Source organism: Semicossyphus pulcher, unplaced genomic scaffold (genome assembly GCF_022749685.1).
Source record: "Semicossyphus pulcher isolate SPU_LCO1_2020_fin unplaced genomic scaffold, fSemPul1.0.p SCAF_22, whole genome shotgun sequence".
Taxonomy (NCBI): Eukaryota; Metazoa; Chordata; class Actinopteri; order Labriformes; family Labridae; genus Semicossyphus; species Semicossyphus pulcher.
Window position 1 is genome coordinate 7630817 of NW_027211696.1, and position 17517 is coordinate 7648333.

The 17517-nt window shown below is 39.5% G+C and overlaps 1 protein-coding gene across 2 annotated transcripts; it reads right to left on the bottom strand.

Annotated features, from left to right (window-relative positions):
* Positions 1-1645: 1645 nt before the first annotated feature.
* On the bottom strand, positions 1646-15930 carry atp6v0a2a (ATPase H+ transporting V0 subunit a2a). 2 transcript variants are annotated; one of them, XM_069672905.1, is made up of 20 exons: positions 15583-15930; positions 15224-15302; positions 14948-15045; positions 13930-14067; positions 13383-13459; positions 13173-13299; positions 11709-11791; positions 11533-11626; positions 11235-11447; positions 9153-9303; positions 8909-9048; positions 8662-8819; positions 8491-8581; positions 8280-8398; positions 5698-5908; positions 5489-5608; positions 5281-5397; positions 4719-4836; positions 4467-4638; positions 1646-2658 (listed from the first exon to the last, which is right to left on the bottom strand). In XM_069672905.1, exons 1-20 carry the CDS (start codon positions 15691-15693, stop codon positions 2556-2558), a joined length of 2520 nt encoding a protein of 839 aa, XP_069529006.1. In that variant the 5' UTR covers positions 15694-15930; the 3' UTR covers positions 1646-2555. The 2 variants fall into 2 exon arrangements, with proteins under 2 accessions (XP_069529006.1, XP_069529005.1); XM_069672904.1 differs by having other exon boundaries at positions 13383-13480.
* Positions 15931-17517: the final 1587 nt, after the last annotated feature.

A 17517-nucleotide genomic window follows, 5' to 3' on the forward strand; every position in this document is an offset into this window, starting at 1 on the left:
GGGAGTTTTTTGGTGCTAAGCTGGCATCATTCAGGGCACTCCCTCTCCATCCAGACATGGTAAAAAGTTTTATTTACCCGTTTTAAAATAGGGGGATGAAACCCCTCACTCTAACCCCTATCTCTAACCAACGGAATCATTTTAAAGTTTAAATTTTAACAGAATAAAAAGCTGTAAACGGTCTAAGTTCGAGAGCCAACCAACGTTCGCAGTATCCGTTAGTTACCGTTACCTGTAATAGGACAGCAGGCCGTTACTAAGGACGAACCACCGCCGCTGGTAACCCTTTAGGTAGTTGGTCCATTTAAAGAGCCAGCCTTTGTAGGTGTCCGACCCCGGCAGGAGGAGCCCCGGGAGAGTCGGCGAGGGCAAACTCTTCACCAGCTCGTTCATTTCCTCTTCTCGGACGGTAACGTTACTCAAGCGGGATGGACGGTGATTCAGTGCAGTTTCTGTGGAGTTAGCCCACTGCAACAGCTGTACCGTTACCGTTAGGTTAGCTAGCTGCGTGAGTGAGCCAGATGCACTGCACTGTATCCTCTCCGCTAAAGCTACTGTTAGCTTGCAGCTGTTTGATGAAGCTTTGCCAGAGTCCACCTTAACCCTGAGATAGTTTTTAAAAAATCCAGGTAGTTAAATGTTTTCGCTAGGATGAACTACATAATATTCACTTTATTTCATGAAACTATACAACGGTGAGCCTGCACTTTGACTGCGTGTTATAATAAAGCCTGTGGATGTGAGAGAGAGGGGGGGGATCATGATGACGTCCTTATCACAGGATTGTAGCATATGGGTGCAGGTCTGTGTGCGTGCGTTTGTGTGTGTGTTTGTGTGTCTGGCATTCACTGAGATTTTCTCCATCATTACAACAGTGTACTAAAAGAGGCGTACTGCCAACAAAAAAAGAGTGTAAATATTCATTTTAATAGTAAGCCCTAACAAAAATACAATGAAATAGTTAAATTAAAAAAAGTCAGATGTTTAAGATTGAATTATTAAAAAGGTTATGTTCATAGGGTACCTCTTTTGCTATACATTCTCCAAAATATTTAGTGTTTGTATAAAATATTGATTATAATATGATTATCATAACTTTGTCCATTAGATCCTCAATAGGTTGATACAAGACAGCTAATAATGGCTCATAATAATACATGTCACTTTTACGTTATGTGGTTAACATTTCCATACTGTTTTGTGTTTTGTGTTGAATCTTTCTCTTGAGCCACATCACCAATTCAAGCTGTTACAAAAGAGGCTCCAACCAAAGCGTAATACAGCCGAGCCATAAAAATAGAAAGTACTTCTTCAAATTATGAGTGTATGTGATTACCCCGCCTACTCCTGCTACATTCCTCTATAGATGGATGGCTTGGATTTCACACAGGAAAAGGATGCTTTTATACGAGTTTAATGCTCACATTTTTGATTTAAATGTCATTTTAAAAAGACCTTGAATGGTGAGATTTGTCCTAGAAATTGCTAAAAATTATCTGCAAAAGTGTGTTGTTAAAATAGCAATGTTTAAAGTGTAACAGCTCAAGATTTGTAATTGTTTTTATCAATTATCTACTTGTCACCATAATAAAAGATTAAAGGAGCTAATAAAACAAACAGGAATGCTTTTTTGCTTGCGTTTCTTGAAACCTTTATTCAACACATCAAAATGGTAAAATATTAGACTCTTGTACAGACAAAAATGTAAATAAATACCATGATTAAATATCATTAACAAATGCAACAAGCAGTATCATCAAAGAAAGAGCTAAGGCTTCTTCGCTTTTTCTTGAGTTTTTGATCTTTTTTTATCGATTACAGGGGAGGTTACATTTAAATAAATGCACTAATAAGTAAATAAGCAAAGAGCTAACGGTTAAAGATTATTTTCATTTGGCATCATGACAGTCATTAGTGAAAACTTTTTATTGTACAATCATTTCTGCAAAGTGCTTGGTGACAATAAGTCTCACAAAGGTTGTAATGTTTATAATTTTTCGTTAGATTTTGATGCCCACAGGTTTGCTTTTGTCACGTGGAGGCGCAGTTTTAAAAAACCCAAAGGCATCCCCATATCTTCATCAGAAATAAATCTTTATGGCACTACTATCAGGATGCTCGATATGGTTTTCAATAAATATTGTTGTGTATTTTAACTTCACATTGCGCTGTGTAACTTTTAAATTTAAATACCATGTTGTAAGTAATACAAAAGCAGTTAACACAGCACAATGCGAATAAAATGTTTGAATTCACCCAACAGGTGTGAAAAGTAGGGCTGAGTGAAATCCCGCCTACAAAATTAAATTAACAGAAGAAGAATTTGAGCCTCTGTATACTCAGAGGGTTGCTGGGTACAGTAGTAAGGCAGTCAGCACAGCCGATAACATTTTAAAAATCGTCATGGTGAAAAACGTTGCTACAAGAGTGAGTTTCAATCTGTTGTCTTGAAGGTTTGTTGTCGTTATCACAGTGTGAATTGCTCCAACTTCCAGCATCCTTCCCAATTATAAAGTCTGCTTCCACTCACACGCACTACCTCAGAGTCCTTATTTTTAAAGCAAGCCGTCTTGTTCGAAAACGGAGGGCAGAAGGGAGAAGTCGAAGGGCACAAACTTGACACCGGTTCCGTGGTAGAATTTGTTCTGAAACTCCACCCTGAAATCAAACATTAGAGCAAGCACGACATGTTAATGATGGAAGATTAAATACTGACAGTTAGGTTAATATGTGAGTCCTGTTATTTTACTATATTACACGGCTGTGTTAAATACTTGATTCTGATTCATACGGTTAATTATGGCATTCCGAGCTCTGTTATTTCTCGATAACAGACCATTGTTATGAAGAACAGACCGATGCTAGGGATGCTACTCTAATCACACAATGGAGGAACTGTAAACATATCAATCCGCTGAAAGAAGTCCGGTAAGTTTGAAGTCGGCTTGTTTACAGAGGGGAAAAAAGAAAAGAGGCAAAACAGCGGAGAGAAAGCAATAAAGGTTAAATGATGCATAAACTGAAGGCTACGACAGGAGATCTAAAAATATGAAGACGGCACATGAAGTAAACGTTAAACAGAACACGGTACAGGATACGGCGGTGTTTAAAGACGGTGAATGGAAAAGAAAACGACAACAGACTATGACAGTGACGAGACAAAATAACTCAATCAGGTGATTCCTGCGGTCATGTTCAACGTGTATTACTTCACCATCAGTGGAAATGTTTAATGTTAATGTTTTGTAATGTAACTAATGCGAGTAAAAACAGCTAGCTTAGCTCATTTTAATGTGAGAAATAAAAGCTAGGTTAGGTTATTTTAATGTATGTAATATTAGCTCGGTTAACTCATTTTAACGTGAGTAAAAACAGCTAGGTTAGCAAATTTTAATGTGAGTAAAAAGAGCTAGGTTAGCTAATTTTATCTTGAGTAAAACAGCTAGCTTAGCTCATTTTAATGTGAGTAATAACAGCTAGCTTAGCTAATTTTAATGTGAGTAAAAACAGCTAGCTTAACTCATTTTAATGTGAGTAAAAACAGCTAGCTTAGCTCATTTTAATGTGAGTAATAACAGCTAGGTTAGCTCATTTTAATGTGAGTAATAACAGCTAGCTTAGCTGATTTTAATGTGAGTTATAACAGCTAGGTTAGCTCATTTTAATGTGAGTAATAACAGCTTGGTTAGTTCAACAGAGTTAACCGTTGCTATGGACGCCACTCTCACTGTGAGTGTAATGGTCTATTTTAACAGAAAACGGAATAGATAATCTTTTTTAAATTAATAAAATCATTTCCAAATTAATATTTTGTGTTAAATAATTGATTTTGTAAGTAAAAAGCTGTTTAATATGCTGGACAATGTATAGTGAGCAGGTTGTTTTGCGGAACAACCCCATCAGGGCGAGAAAAGACTGCTCACCCTGATGGGGTTACATTTCGCAAATACGACCTGCTCACTATACATTATCCCTTACTTAAACACTCAATACTGAAGCTCTTATTCAATCCTTACAGTGTCAGGTATATATAACAGTCAAATTACCTTAGAAAAAGCATAATTTAGCTAAATTGTTGCCCTTCAATGAAGAAAAAATGTAGAGAAAAAAACAAGTTGATAAAAAGATAGTTGTTGTGTTATTTTGTCAATTGTACTAGTACAAGTACTTTTTAAGGCAACAATGCCCCAAATCACCCTCTCCCAGAGAAATGGTTTCATGGTCTTCTCTGCTGGTAAACTGAATGTCTTTAGGTGGTTCAAAAAGATAAAAAAATGACATCATCTTTTATTTTCGGGAATTGCGAAAGGCGTTCTGCACTGCTTTCTGACACTTAAAAGGCCAAATGATTAATCAGATTAATCATCACAATTTAATGCCTTCACTCCTATAACTGTTTTTCTACGATACTTCAGAGCTGCAGGATGATTGTGAACATCCGGATTAGTTTGTATAATGGGACTCACCAGTGAAGTCGGAGAGCATGGAGGAATGCTGACAGGCCCTCCATGACGAGTAGGATGGACACAGTGAGCGTGGCGAAGAGGGCGAACACAGGGACTAGAAACGCAACTCCTACTCTCGTGGTCATCCTCAGACCCAGACGCATCACCATGGACCACAAAACCTCTGACAGCTCTGAAAAAATGCAGTGTGAAAAAGTGAATAAAGATGTTTAGACAGGACAGGGGGGGACTACTTTTTGTGTCTGCACTTACGAGCATGAGCCAAGCTGAGCGCCCAGAGACGCAGGTATGATGCCGTGTTGGAAATGCAGCCCAGGCAGTACTCTATGGTGTGAATGGCCTGATGCAGGAGCACATCTGCAAAGTCAAACTGCAAAACAGTTCAAGTAAGATATAAGATATCAGACTTAAATAATACAGCATACATTATTCAGGTATTCTTTTTTGTGATCTGACACATTTCCCTTCATTTCTTTGTTTTTAGTGCAGCACACATCAATCAACATTTCTGTGTGTGTGCCTGTGTTAGTCGGCCAGCTTATTTTTAACAGCATTCTTTTGGCAAGAAGTTCTGACAGGTTTAGAAATACAAAGACAACAGAACAACACCCTGAAATAACAACAAAAGCAATGAAATCTGCATAATGAAACAAATCAAGCAGAGCGCCAGGGAGAAGCAAAACACTGATGCAACAATAGACCAAATCCACTATAATAGTGTAATATTAGGGAAGAATGGGAGGGCATGTAAAGATCCAGCAGCTTTAAAAACAACATTAAACATATAACAACAGGATACAAGGTGACCTCTGACCTGCTTGGGAAGAGCTTCTCTGCTTGGCATTTCATCAAGTCCCTCCTCTTCATCCTCTTCATAGGATACCGGTGTTGAATTGTCATCCTCACTTACACGCCTCACCCGCTCATAACCCTGAGATGAGAACACAGCATTGATTTTAACAAGTATTGCCAATTAATAGAAATATTTTAGATAACTTTCAAATACGTCTGATTACACGTACCCTGCGTCTGCGCAGGCCTTTGCCTCCACGGTACAGCCAATACAGGTAAAGAGGTTTTCCTAACAGCAGCACGGGAACTGACAGCAAAGCTATTAAAACTAAGAAAATTTGCAGCCCAGTCTGTGGAGTCAGGATAACAAACATGTATTAACAAGGATCAGAATGCATCAAGAGCTGATATTTATTCAGATGATATCGTGAACACAAACCTGTCCTGGGTAAAGAGGCGTGATATCCTTCCCCTGCATGACGAACATGTTGATGAAGTGGATGAGGATGCTGGGAGCCTGGCTGGAGTCTCGGGCTCCGAATGCCAACCACTTGTAGATAATCATGAGGACCAGGTAGCCAAAGAGACAGAGCAGGAAGAGCAGCTCAGGAAGAAACAGCAGATAGACATTAAATTTCTGTCGAAAGTGCCTGAAGGGAGAAAGAAAGTGTGGGAATAAAAAGAAAAAGTGATAAGGGAGTGATGTTAATAATTGGACCCCTCAATTTGAATCAATTAAGAGTTCAAAACAAAGCAATGAAGTTAGTAATAAAGATCTGAAGCAAAAATACTTAAATGAAAAATCTATGTGTGATATTTTAACGGGAATGTGCACCAATGCCAATATCACACAGTATAGCACACTTATTGATACATTATATATGTAATACACAACTATTATTGGCATTGTAACCATAAGTATTGTGTCTGTTGTTGTTCATGTAACAAGGACATATGTTAGGATAACATGTTGTTGCTCTCTTTGCCTGTCTATATCCTGCATCTCCTTCTATCCCATTTTTGGCCCACCCAGTCGAGGCAGATGGCTGTTCAACATGAGTCTGGTTCTGCTCGAGGTTTCTGCCTGTTAAAAGGAAGTTTTTTCCTCGCCAATGTGCCAAATATTGCTAATTGCTACTCATGTTGATTCATGTTGGGCCTCTCTTTAAATAACATAACAAAGAGTCGGTCTAGACCTGCTCCTTTTGTAAAGTGTCTCGAGATAACTCTGGTTATGATTTGGCGCTATACAAAAATTGATTGATTGATTGAACTATGATTTAAAAAAAAACAGTATCAACAATGTAATTAGGTACTCATCAAAGTGGAAATTAAGCAAAGGTTCTAAAGTAGAATATGAAGTCAATAGCCCATGAATTCATTCCTATATTAGTATTTTTATAAATAAAGTTCCTAAAATATGAATGAAACTGAGTTGCCCTCAATGTCAAGTAAACATCAATGTAGTTGTTGGAAACTGCATTCTCCAGCATTGCTGAATTGTATTCTTGCCTGTAATTTAGAGCTAAATACAAGAGACAGATTTAACATTTTGAAAAGTCTTGCTGTAAATGACGGGGAACTCAGTTAACTCTACAAATTAATTATTAACAGTGTACTAACTGATAATGCATGTATTATCTCCAGATATGACTCCATGTTGGGGTTGCTAACGAGGCATTTTTGACAGCTTCTTTGAGTAATAGGCTGCCAATATTCTTTCTAATTTTGTTTTTGTCAACAAATTCCAACATAAAACCAACAGGAGGGAATATTTTTTGCAGGAGACTATTTCCAAGTGAGGATTTGGTCGTCTGGTGACTATTTATAGCAACATGAGCTTGTATCTGAGCCTGACTCAAAATAAACTACATTGCTATTATTCAAGTTAATGAAGGAACATATTACCCACTATTGTGTTTCTAGTCCCACATGCTGCCAGGCTCTATAGATTGGATCTATATTGGATATTTGATGGATAGTCAGGATATTTTATACAGACCTTATCTGTCCCCAGACAATGAATTCTAATAATTTTGGTGATCTTTGGCTTTTCCTCTACACTCACCATGAGTGCTAGTATCTTTATATATTGATAGACGTACAGTACATAACCCTTTTATATTTAATTGGATTAAGTTTGAACCCAAGACTTATAATCAGGTACATTTATCCAGTTTTCAAATACTTTCAAATACAGCCTCAGTTATACTTTGTGATTAGTGCTTATAAGCAACAGTTAGCATGCTAGAGCACAATGGCGACCATGATACACATTATGCGTGCTTAATATCAGCAATGTAATTGTGATCATTTTAGCAAGCTAATTTAACATTTAGCTCAGAGCTTTGCTAAAGTAAGCCAAGATATTTCACTCAATCATTCGTGTTTATTTTCATCAGGTAGAAACACTGATGCTGGTCAATTCTGGCAGTTGTTATTAGGTTGCTACATCCATCCATTATGTATACCGCTTGTCCTGTTCAGGGTCACAGGGGACTGGAGCCTATCCCAGCTGTCAATGGGCGAGAGGCGGGGTTACACCCTGTACTGATTGCCAGTCAATCACAGGGCTGACACACAGAGACAGACAACGTTCGCACCTAAGGGCAATTTTAGAGTCACACAGACTCCACACAGAAAAATCCCCTACGTCAGAATCGGGTTCAAACCACTGCACCTATTTGCTACATCCATCCATCCATTATCTATACTGCTTATCCTGTTCAGGGTCACAGGGGGGCTGGAGCCTATCCCAGCTGTCCAATATGCTACAATACAAATATAAAAACAACAGCTTTGACAGTTGTAGTGATTTAGAAAATACTTGCACTGTAATTAAATTACCCACAGGCCTGTACAATGCAAAGAATAATGACATACATCTTATTCATTGTACGCTCTCCAAAACAATCTTATCTGCACGTGTTGTCGCTGACACTGATGGATGCCCCTGCTGTAAGCACATACACACAATTTATGTAAGGTTACTGCCAGGGACTTTAATCTGGAGCCACTCACAGGTGATTGAAGACGCTCAGCACCACTCCAAAGCTCATGTGGACGACCCCGATTACTACTGACATCTTCATCTTGTAGGAGTTGAGGAAGGACAGCCGGTTCACTGCCATGTTCCAAATCTAAATGAACGACAAAAAGCATCTCAGTCAAAATGATTCGAGGATAAGTCTAATTAGATTTCAGACTTTTAAGTCTGAGTGCATTTACTTACAGGATCGATGCCGAATGGGTACGGTCCACTGAAAACACCACTGACGTTAGGGTCTAATGTGAGCAGAGCGTTTGATTGGAGCGTTTTGTTTCTGCGATGTAAAAGAACACGTGTATCAATTAGAAAAGCACAAACTAAACTGAACTGCAAACAAAAAAGTGTTTAACTCACGTCCACTGCTGATTTGCGAACATAGCCTTGACGCTCCAGCCAGAGCCGAATATATTAAGAGACTTGGAGAAACAGTCGTTGTAAATCAGCCCGGTGTAGATCGAGAAAAGCCCCATCATTAAAATGATGTAACGTCCGTTGAAGAACGTCGTCCATATCTGACACCAACAGAGACGCAGCTATTAGCAAAAACTCATTTAAATTCACTCCGCCTCTATTATGGATTATAAGAGCGACTTATTCCGACCTCATTACTGGAGCGTTTCTTCTTCTGCTTCTTTTCCGTCAGCACCATCCACAAGGCGAAGAGACTCATTACCGTCCCGTGCCCTAGGTCGCCGAACATCACAGCAAACAGGAAGGGGAATGTGATGATGGTGTAGGGAGCTGCAGATGAAAGAGACAGACTCAGTGCACTCAATCTGAACTTCTGCTAAGCTGCACATAACAAAGAAAAAGCTTTAAAATGTCTTTGCAGGACGAGTTCTTACCTGGGCTTACCTCGCGATAGTCCCCCACCCCGTACGCCTCCACGATGCTCTGAAAGCCTGATGTGAACTTGTTAGTTCTCAAGAGCGTAGGAGGGGTGTCTGTACTCGGGATGCGGTTGACAAAGGACGGTACAGTGGCATCACCTTTTCTCTGTGAAGAAAAAACAACAAAAATACACTGAAATCAGCAATGAATCAAACGTCGGTTTAGAAACGCCCACGAAAACATTTACTCATCCATTTTCCCCATCGCTCTTTGTTCTCATCCGATCTCCTGTCAAATGTTTGTATGAGTCTCAGTGATATTCTGGTGCATTCTGGGTAAGAAATGTTATCTAAAATAATATCAAATAAGCAGCCTGAAGGAGAAGAACTTGCTGGCACATATTGATGGTCAAAGATGATACAGCCGATAATGAAAAAAAGAAACATGACACATAAAGTGGTTCAGGATAGGTAGTCATCCGATCCTCCTGCTGCCAGTATTGAGGGGGTAAAAACAGTTGAATGATATTTTACAGTTTGAGTGCTTACCAGCTGATAAACAAGCCAGACTTTATCTTTATAACCAGCAAAAACCCTCTTTATAATTAACTATTAAGGCTTTGCAATTTGTAAAACACTCATCACAAACAGTGACTTTCTTCCACCAAAAATTAAGCTTGATTGGCTGCAATTTTGCTGCTATGTTTTTAGAGAGCTGCTTTAACGTACCAATCAAACATAAGCAATTACGCAAATGTATTTAATTTATTTTCATTTCTCTTATACCAGATGTTCCTGCAGGTGCTGCTGAACCACTTTTTCACACAGCTGCAGCTGAGATAACGTCACAGAACAGAAAATGCACTACATGTCTGTGACATCATTTAAACTGTTTTCATGGAGTCCAACTACACATTTTGTTTAATTTGACTGTCACTAAGAGGAGAACTGAGCATGGTGTGAAATTAGAGATAGTGTTCTGTCAGTCTGAAGTGTATTCCCAACATGACGACATGATGAAATGAAACAGACTTTAATGATCCAATACGGAGAATATTTGATCTAAATAGTACAAAGGCCTCTTGACAAAAAAAGTCCCACACTACAGAATACAATAAAGAAATAGGAAAAAGAAGGTAATCTTTCAATATCCATTGATGATTTAGATGTTTGTTGTCTCACATGTGGTGGGAGTTTGTGTGGAAGTGTTTTACATTTCTTTATTACACCTCAACAGAAAACACATTTTGCCAGAGGAGATGCCAAATGATGGAGCTAGTGTGGATCTCGAGAGGCTGATCACTTGCATGTGTTTTGGGGGTGCCCTTTCTGGACAGAGTTTCACAAGGCACTGGAAAGTATATTGCTGCTGTTGGGCAGGAACCTTGTATCTCCAAAACCACTACTTTTCAGGAAATGGAAATGGCAGTTAAACACTGCATTGTCACATTTGGTAATGTGCCTGTCTATAGAGTCGGCTACCTGTATGTTGCATTATATCTGCAGACATAAAGGGAGAGCAATAGCACTGATTTATGAAAAAAAATTAAAATGATGAAGCCAGGCAGCTTTAACACTCGTCTGTCCCTGAAATTATTTTTAGAAGGTGCTGATTTTCAGGCAGGGCGACCTGATAAATATCTGTTTGGTTATTTTGATCTCTGCTGGTAAAGAAGCGATCACAAGGCGCTGGTTGCTTCCTGACTTTTTGTCTACATCTCCGGAAACGTGTTTATTAAATGCTGGACCACATGGAGGTATTGAATAAATAACTGTTTTTCTTTTAGTTTAGTTTTTGCGGAAAGCCTCATTGGTTGTATTTTTTGTTGGGTTTTGCTTTTGTCTTTCTCTCAAGTCTCCCCCTGATATACTACTTATTGCTTCTATATGCACACTAAACCTCTCCCAAACTGTACAACGTTCTTTAAATCAGAAAAATATGTCGATGACAGGAACTAAAACTGCTTTGTATTAATGCACTGTAATATATATATATAATGTCGTCCCTAAATAAAGAATATTCCCATCAATGGAAGTAAAATAGTTTTTAATCATCACAATCACAAAAAAAATCTGCCATACTCTTCTTTCACTCACCGAGCCCTCCTCTAGCGCCCCCCGCAGGTTTGCCAGGTCACTAACAGGACACCACACCTCCGCGATCAGACACTTGTTGGTGACGTCGAAGCTGCAGAGGTTCAGGATGTGGTAGATCGCCTTCATCTTCTTCACCTGCACAACCCAGGTGTAGGCCGACTCCGAGGCCTTCTGCAGGACCTGCCTCAGGTAGTCCTCAGTGCGGTGCAGCACCTGGAGGATCGCGACAGTTACTACAAACTCTGTGAGCATGTGTGACAATGAGAAATGCTCCTTTATGAGGCTTCATGAGTCCTACATTGTTCAGGTCTTGGATGCGTGTCCTTAAGCTGTCCAACACGTCTGCTCGCTCCTCATCGTTCTCGGGGTGCGGATAAAGATGGCAGTGGTAACTAAGGGCAACAAGGACAGACATTAAGGCTGATGATGTAGGGGGAAAAAACAGGTAGAAAAGGTGAGGATGTTGTTTCTTACCAATCGCAGATTTTCTGGACTTTCTGTCCGATCTGGTCTCCCCAGAAAGAGATGAGGAACACGACATTTTTGCTTATCTCACCCTGAAACAGCACAGATCAGGCAGGTTAGTGGTGACAATAACAAATTACGGTCACATTTATAACTACCACAATTACAAGATTACATAAGGCTGTGCTTGTCATTAAGTACTTCAGCATTATTTCATAGAAATTGCAGCTAAATCTGGGTCATTATTAGGTTTATTTAGTTATTTGGTTGTTTATTAAGAGCACAAAACTCTAACGAAAAGCTGCTTCTTTAAAACTGTGGTGATAGAGGATGAGGTTTGATGCCATTTTATCCACTTCCAATCCAGCTGTGAGTCTAGTTATAGAATCAGAGTCCTTTTGTGTATTATAAGGTTTACCTTTCAAAAAGAGCCTGTAACTTTAAAGCTCATTCAAGTGACGTTTTATGAGTTATTGACTGCGGTGATATTCTTTAAATGCTACCTCATCTTCAATGAAAATGTTGCACTCAGTGTTTCGTGCGGTGTCGTTATTTGTGTCTGCTTTCGCACGTCACTGCATCTTGTATGAGAAAGTTTGTCTTCATTATACAACCGTAGGATGTAACACTGTTACATCTTCCTTTACAAGATGACACATGAACTGCCTTCTTATTTATATTCTCTCCTTCAGTCCTCAAACATTACGTGGCTGCAGCCTTCAGTCACATGGACACATCATCTTACATTTATAAGCTTGGAGGATTATAAAAACAGGATTATGAATCATTTGACAAGTGAAAGTCTTATGGCTGAACGCTGTTAATTTATTGTTTGATGTCATTTCTGCTTGTTTTAGTCTGTTTGTTCTTTTAATAGACTTTTAATCCGGCTGTCTTGGCCAGGAATCCCTCGTGAAATAGATGTTGTATCTTAATGGGATCATTTCTCGTAAAATAAAGGTACATATTTTTTTAAATTTAAAACAGCTAAAATAACTACAATTAATTGCTGTGGTATTACAGCTGTGTTACAGATTGATGTGCCTTTTAATGTGACTCACAAATGATTTTTGTCTGAATACAGAAATAAGCGGCAGAGAGCAAATTAACCAACATCCACATTTTTAAGATTTAATGAAGTAACTGACAATAAAAGCAGCAACGGTAAGCTTTAAAATAGAAAAAGATGACACATAAGGGTATCATCTGACCAGGATCCCGATCCAAAGTGGAGCAAGCTATTCAAACCAAGATTTACATAAGCAATCTGAGCAAACAACCCCAGGAGCTGTCATCATTTTGGTTTAAATGCTTCTGGACTCTGATTGGTGCATAGAAACACATGACAACATCTCTGCCAACAGAGCCTCCTCAAGTCCACACCAGTGAGAAAAGCAATTATACAAACACAAATGCAGAAATCTCTTATGTAAAATGACAAAAACTATTAAATCTAAAGGCAGATTAACTCACAGTGTCGAGGTCAGCGAGGGTCTCATCCAGCTCTGCGTAGCTGAGGATGGTGTAGCCTTTACAAACTCTCCACAACATCCGCTCAAAAGCCTCCACCTTCACCCGCTGGATGAGACCTGAAACAAACCTGCAGCCGGCAGAGATCGGATCAGGTCAAAGGTCAAAGGTTCATCTGCTGCGTGGATGCAAGTGTCGCATATTGCCGCTCACCCCAGCTTGGCTCCGAGTCTCTGCATGCCGGTGCATCCGGTCACCGAGTCCGTCTCCATGGTGGGGAATTCTTCATACTGGGGACCAAGAGCCTCATGCTAATTATAAAAAGGAGCAGGTTTCACTCATGACAGCTGGAATTAGCTGCTCCCTGCATGGCTCAACACAAAGCTGATGTGGTGTTCACACACTGGGATGTGATGTTTATTCTCATAAATGCCTGTCTCATATATTCTCTGTGCTTATTCTCAATATGGCAGCCTGGATGAGTCAGGTGTAACAGTTGCTCTGTAGCCGTGTCATTAATTAACATCAGCACTAGTTCCACATCCATCACCCGGGGAAACTAAACACGTCTGCGACAAGACAACAAGATGCTGCAGGCGAGGTGAAGGGGAGCACTTTGCCTGAGATGCAAATCAGAGCAGGGCTGGAAAAAAAGCAATATATGACAAGCGGTGTGTGTGTGTGTGTGTGTGTGTGTGTGTGTGTGTGTGTGTGTGTGTGTGTGTGTGATAAACAAGCAGCCGAACAGAAACACACTCACTCTGGAGCGGCTGTGTATGAAGGTCCGTGTGATCTTCAGCATGTGCGTGTACTCGGTGAGCTCCAGCAGGTTCCTCTGCAGCTTGTCTTTGTTTCGGGCGACCTCGCTGAGCTCCATCTCCAGCCTCTGGAGCTGCTCCTGAGCAGCAACACAGGGAACAAGTGAAAAGAAGCATGTTAGGTTATATGCCAATATCGAGAATTTTTTAATCTATCAGTTTAATTAAAAAATGTACACAGAGATAAGAAAAAAGCCATAACTGCCATTAATCCTATGTGACCCATCTCTGCAGCAGTCTTTATGATTTTTTAAACTATGTACTACGTAAATAAACTACTTACTTAATTAAACTAAGAATGTAATTCTATATTGACACACTTGCCATAAAAAAGGTAAAATATTTGATGTACAACCCTGATTTAAAGACAAAATAAATCTAATAATTTGCTTATAGTATTGACATATATTTACTTGAGAACTGTAGAACGACTACACATTTAATGCTCAAACAGATAACCTTTCTTGTCTTTTGTACACATGCTCTTATTTTGAAACTGATGCCTCCAAATGTAATTTATGTTTTACACAGCGTACAAAAGTTTTGAGAATCGGGGTAGAGTGAAAATTTTAAATCTATAATATGATATCAGATATAAAAGCAGCACTCAGTAGCCCAAATTAGAAGAAGTATAGGAAGTAGAAATAATATATGGAAAGTTACATGCAATTCCAGTTATAATTGGGTTTTGGGAGTATCCCAAAGATTCGAAATCTGTCGAGTGTAAGTTTGGGAAAAACAAAGAATATTTCCATTTGTTGGATATAAAATGAAAGTTTGTATACAGACATGATACTGATGATTTTTGACAATCAAATATGGTTTAGTATAGAGATATAAACAGCAAGGTTTACCTCTGTTTCATGTTAACAGGATAAGAACAAGGATACTTACATACATGTAAACATACTAAATCCAACACACATAATAGGCACGTTTCTAGTAAAACGTGGCTCTTACCATGATCTCAAGCACTTGTCTGGGGGGAGGAGCGAGTGGACTCTCATCCTCTTCTGGAACAGCTATGTTAGCCTTCTGGATCTCCCTCAGAAGGAAGCCTGCACAGATATATGCTGATGTTTGTTCCGTGGTAATTACTGTGAAATCTTAAATCCCTGAGGGACTACTTTACAAGATTTGTTGTTCTAACTACACCCTGATGACTCCAGGTGTATGCCCCAGCTCAGGCTACACCCTCACAATGAACCATCACCAGGTGCTCTCTCTCTCTCTTACCCAGAATCCTCTCCATCTCCTCACATCTCTTGATTTCGCTGACAAAGCGCCGCTGGAATGAGCTGACACTTGGGTTGAGCTGAAATTAGAGGAGCATCACAGGTCAGGTGGCTGCAAGTTATTGCATCAGTCAATGCATGTGCAATAAAGAAGATACATCATGGCATATTTCATCATTGTTAAAACATTAATCAATCAAGCAGATAAGATAGATAGATAGATAGATAGATAGATACCCCTCCCTCACACGTAGGTAAGGTAAGGACAAGAATGAAGCACACAGACTTTTATACTGGTGGATAGACTTGCCACGTATTTTTAAAAATGAGTGCAGGAGCAGCATCCTCCTCTCTACTTACATCTCTGAACTCGACCAGCCCCAGCTCCCCCAGCTCACTGATGCAGTCATATTCAGAGCCGGACTGCAGGAACAATTGCGCCAAGCACATCTCCTCACTCCGAAACACCATCTTTATCTGCAGCCAGACAGACCTCCTCCACCGCTTTATAATCTGCCTGTAAACTACTGAACCTGCACAACGAGCCGCGTGCTACAAGCGAAAATAGGACATCACAAAATTCAACGAGTCGGTGCGTGGCTTTAAACCCTTTAACCAATTAGCATCCCCCCCTGAGGATTAATTATTGTCTATTAATAATGACGACTTTCAGAAGGGGAATTGTTTCTCATTCTGAGTCGGGGTTAATCCGGCTGAGGTCTATTGTATAAACAAACTGAAAACAAAGACAGAAACCTCCCTTGTGCACCTTTTGCATCGAGCGATCACAGAGAAAGGCGTCATCCTGAGATCACCTGTCATTACGGCGCAGAAACACGGCGACGACGCAACGCTGGCCGGAAATAAACGAGCAACAGGCGAAATAAAAGATAAACCATTAACCCGCCATGGAGACAAACGGGGCGAGAGGCAGCCTCGCGCGTTAAAAAAAAAAAAGCCGGAGTCAGAAATAGACCACGGCCTTTATTCGCGCTACGTCGCCAGGCAATTGACACAGATTGCGTCTCCGGGTTGCCAGATATTGTCGCATCCTTTAAATTAATAACCGCCTTCTACTGATTTAGAGAAAATGTGTTTAATTGTGGCCAGACGGAGGTTTGACATGACAGTAAACAGCAAGATGAAAACGAACTACTATATATCTGTTTATAAATTTAGTGTGACTGCCATTAATTTGAACTGTGTTGTCACTAAACCTGGAAATATTTCACTCTGCTCTATCAACAACAATTACCTTATTTACTACAATGAAGCACACTTATGTTTTTGGCAGCACAAACAAAGGTCAGACAAGGACGCCTATTCAAATATTAAAATCAATTATTAAGCATTTTATGCAGAAATGTTAGAAATAATGTTTTTGAAGGTGTATTTCTTTTAACACTGATGCAACATATAATTGCAAATTACTAGGCGTCCATTCAGTAGTAAATTTGTATCAATACACTCGTACAAAATATCGCTATTACAGATGATGTTTTGATATAATCTCGTAAATGTGTAGGAATAAATGTAATTTATCTACACAATAACAAAAATCTAATTATAGCCTAACTGAATAGGCCATAGCTTAACACTTGCGTGCAAACAATTCCATTAGTTCCTTTGTCTCGTTACTGAAAAAGGGGGTTAGCTCACAAACCTGGCAACCGCCGCATCTTCTTATTCTGTTCCATCACTGAAAGCGGGCCGACCATCTGCTCTTCTTTGTGTGAAATCCTTTATTTAGCCTTATTTTGGATGAAATGTTAATTTTGGCGATATTGTAACAAATAGTAGCTCGTGATAAAATTAACCGTAAATGCGTAAATAGACCCGCATAAGTCCAGAACTTCAATGAGACTGTTTGACAGTTTGAATGCTGTTGTGCTTCAGGAGTAGCCTAAAAATACCATCAAAAGGCCCACATGACTTAACAAAAATGTCTCAGGGTGAGAGAAACCTGGATTATTTCATATTTATAAATCAGGGATTTAACAGAAGCATGTTACGCTCAGTGTTCAAGTCAGAACCAAAACTCTGAGGGTACCATCTCTACCGTTTTAATCCTGCAAAAAGCCGACACACCTCGCTTGACAATGCCAATCAGATCAGACAAAGGTCAGCTGAATATACTCCTCCTAATTAATTTTGGTAACATTGCTCTGGCAGATACTTTCTCTTCTCTACTCTACTAAACGGTCTACTTCTGTTCTGAGGCAGCCCTTAACTGCTCATGCACACTGTAGATCATACACCGATCAGCCATAACATTATGACCACTGACAGGTGAAG

Excerpts from the sequence above, each read along its gene's own strand:
- atp6v0a2a (XM_069672904.1), bottom strand. The coding sequence starts at position 15,693 with ATGGTGTTTCGGAGTGAGGAGATGTGCTTGGCGCAATTGTTCCTGCAG. Across the intron at positions 9,304-11,234 it reads GGGCGCTAGAGGAGGGCTCG|AGAAAAGGTGATGCCACTGT; the intron begins GTGAGTGAAAGA and ends TTTTCTTCACAG. Across the intron at positions 8,582-8,661 it reads TTCGCAAATCAGCAGTGGAC|AAACAAAACGCTCCAATCAA; the intron begins GTGAGTTAAACA and ends TTTACATCGCAG.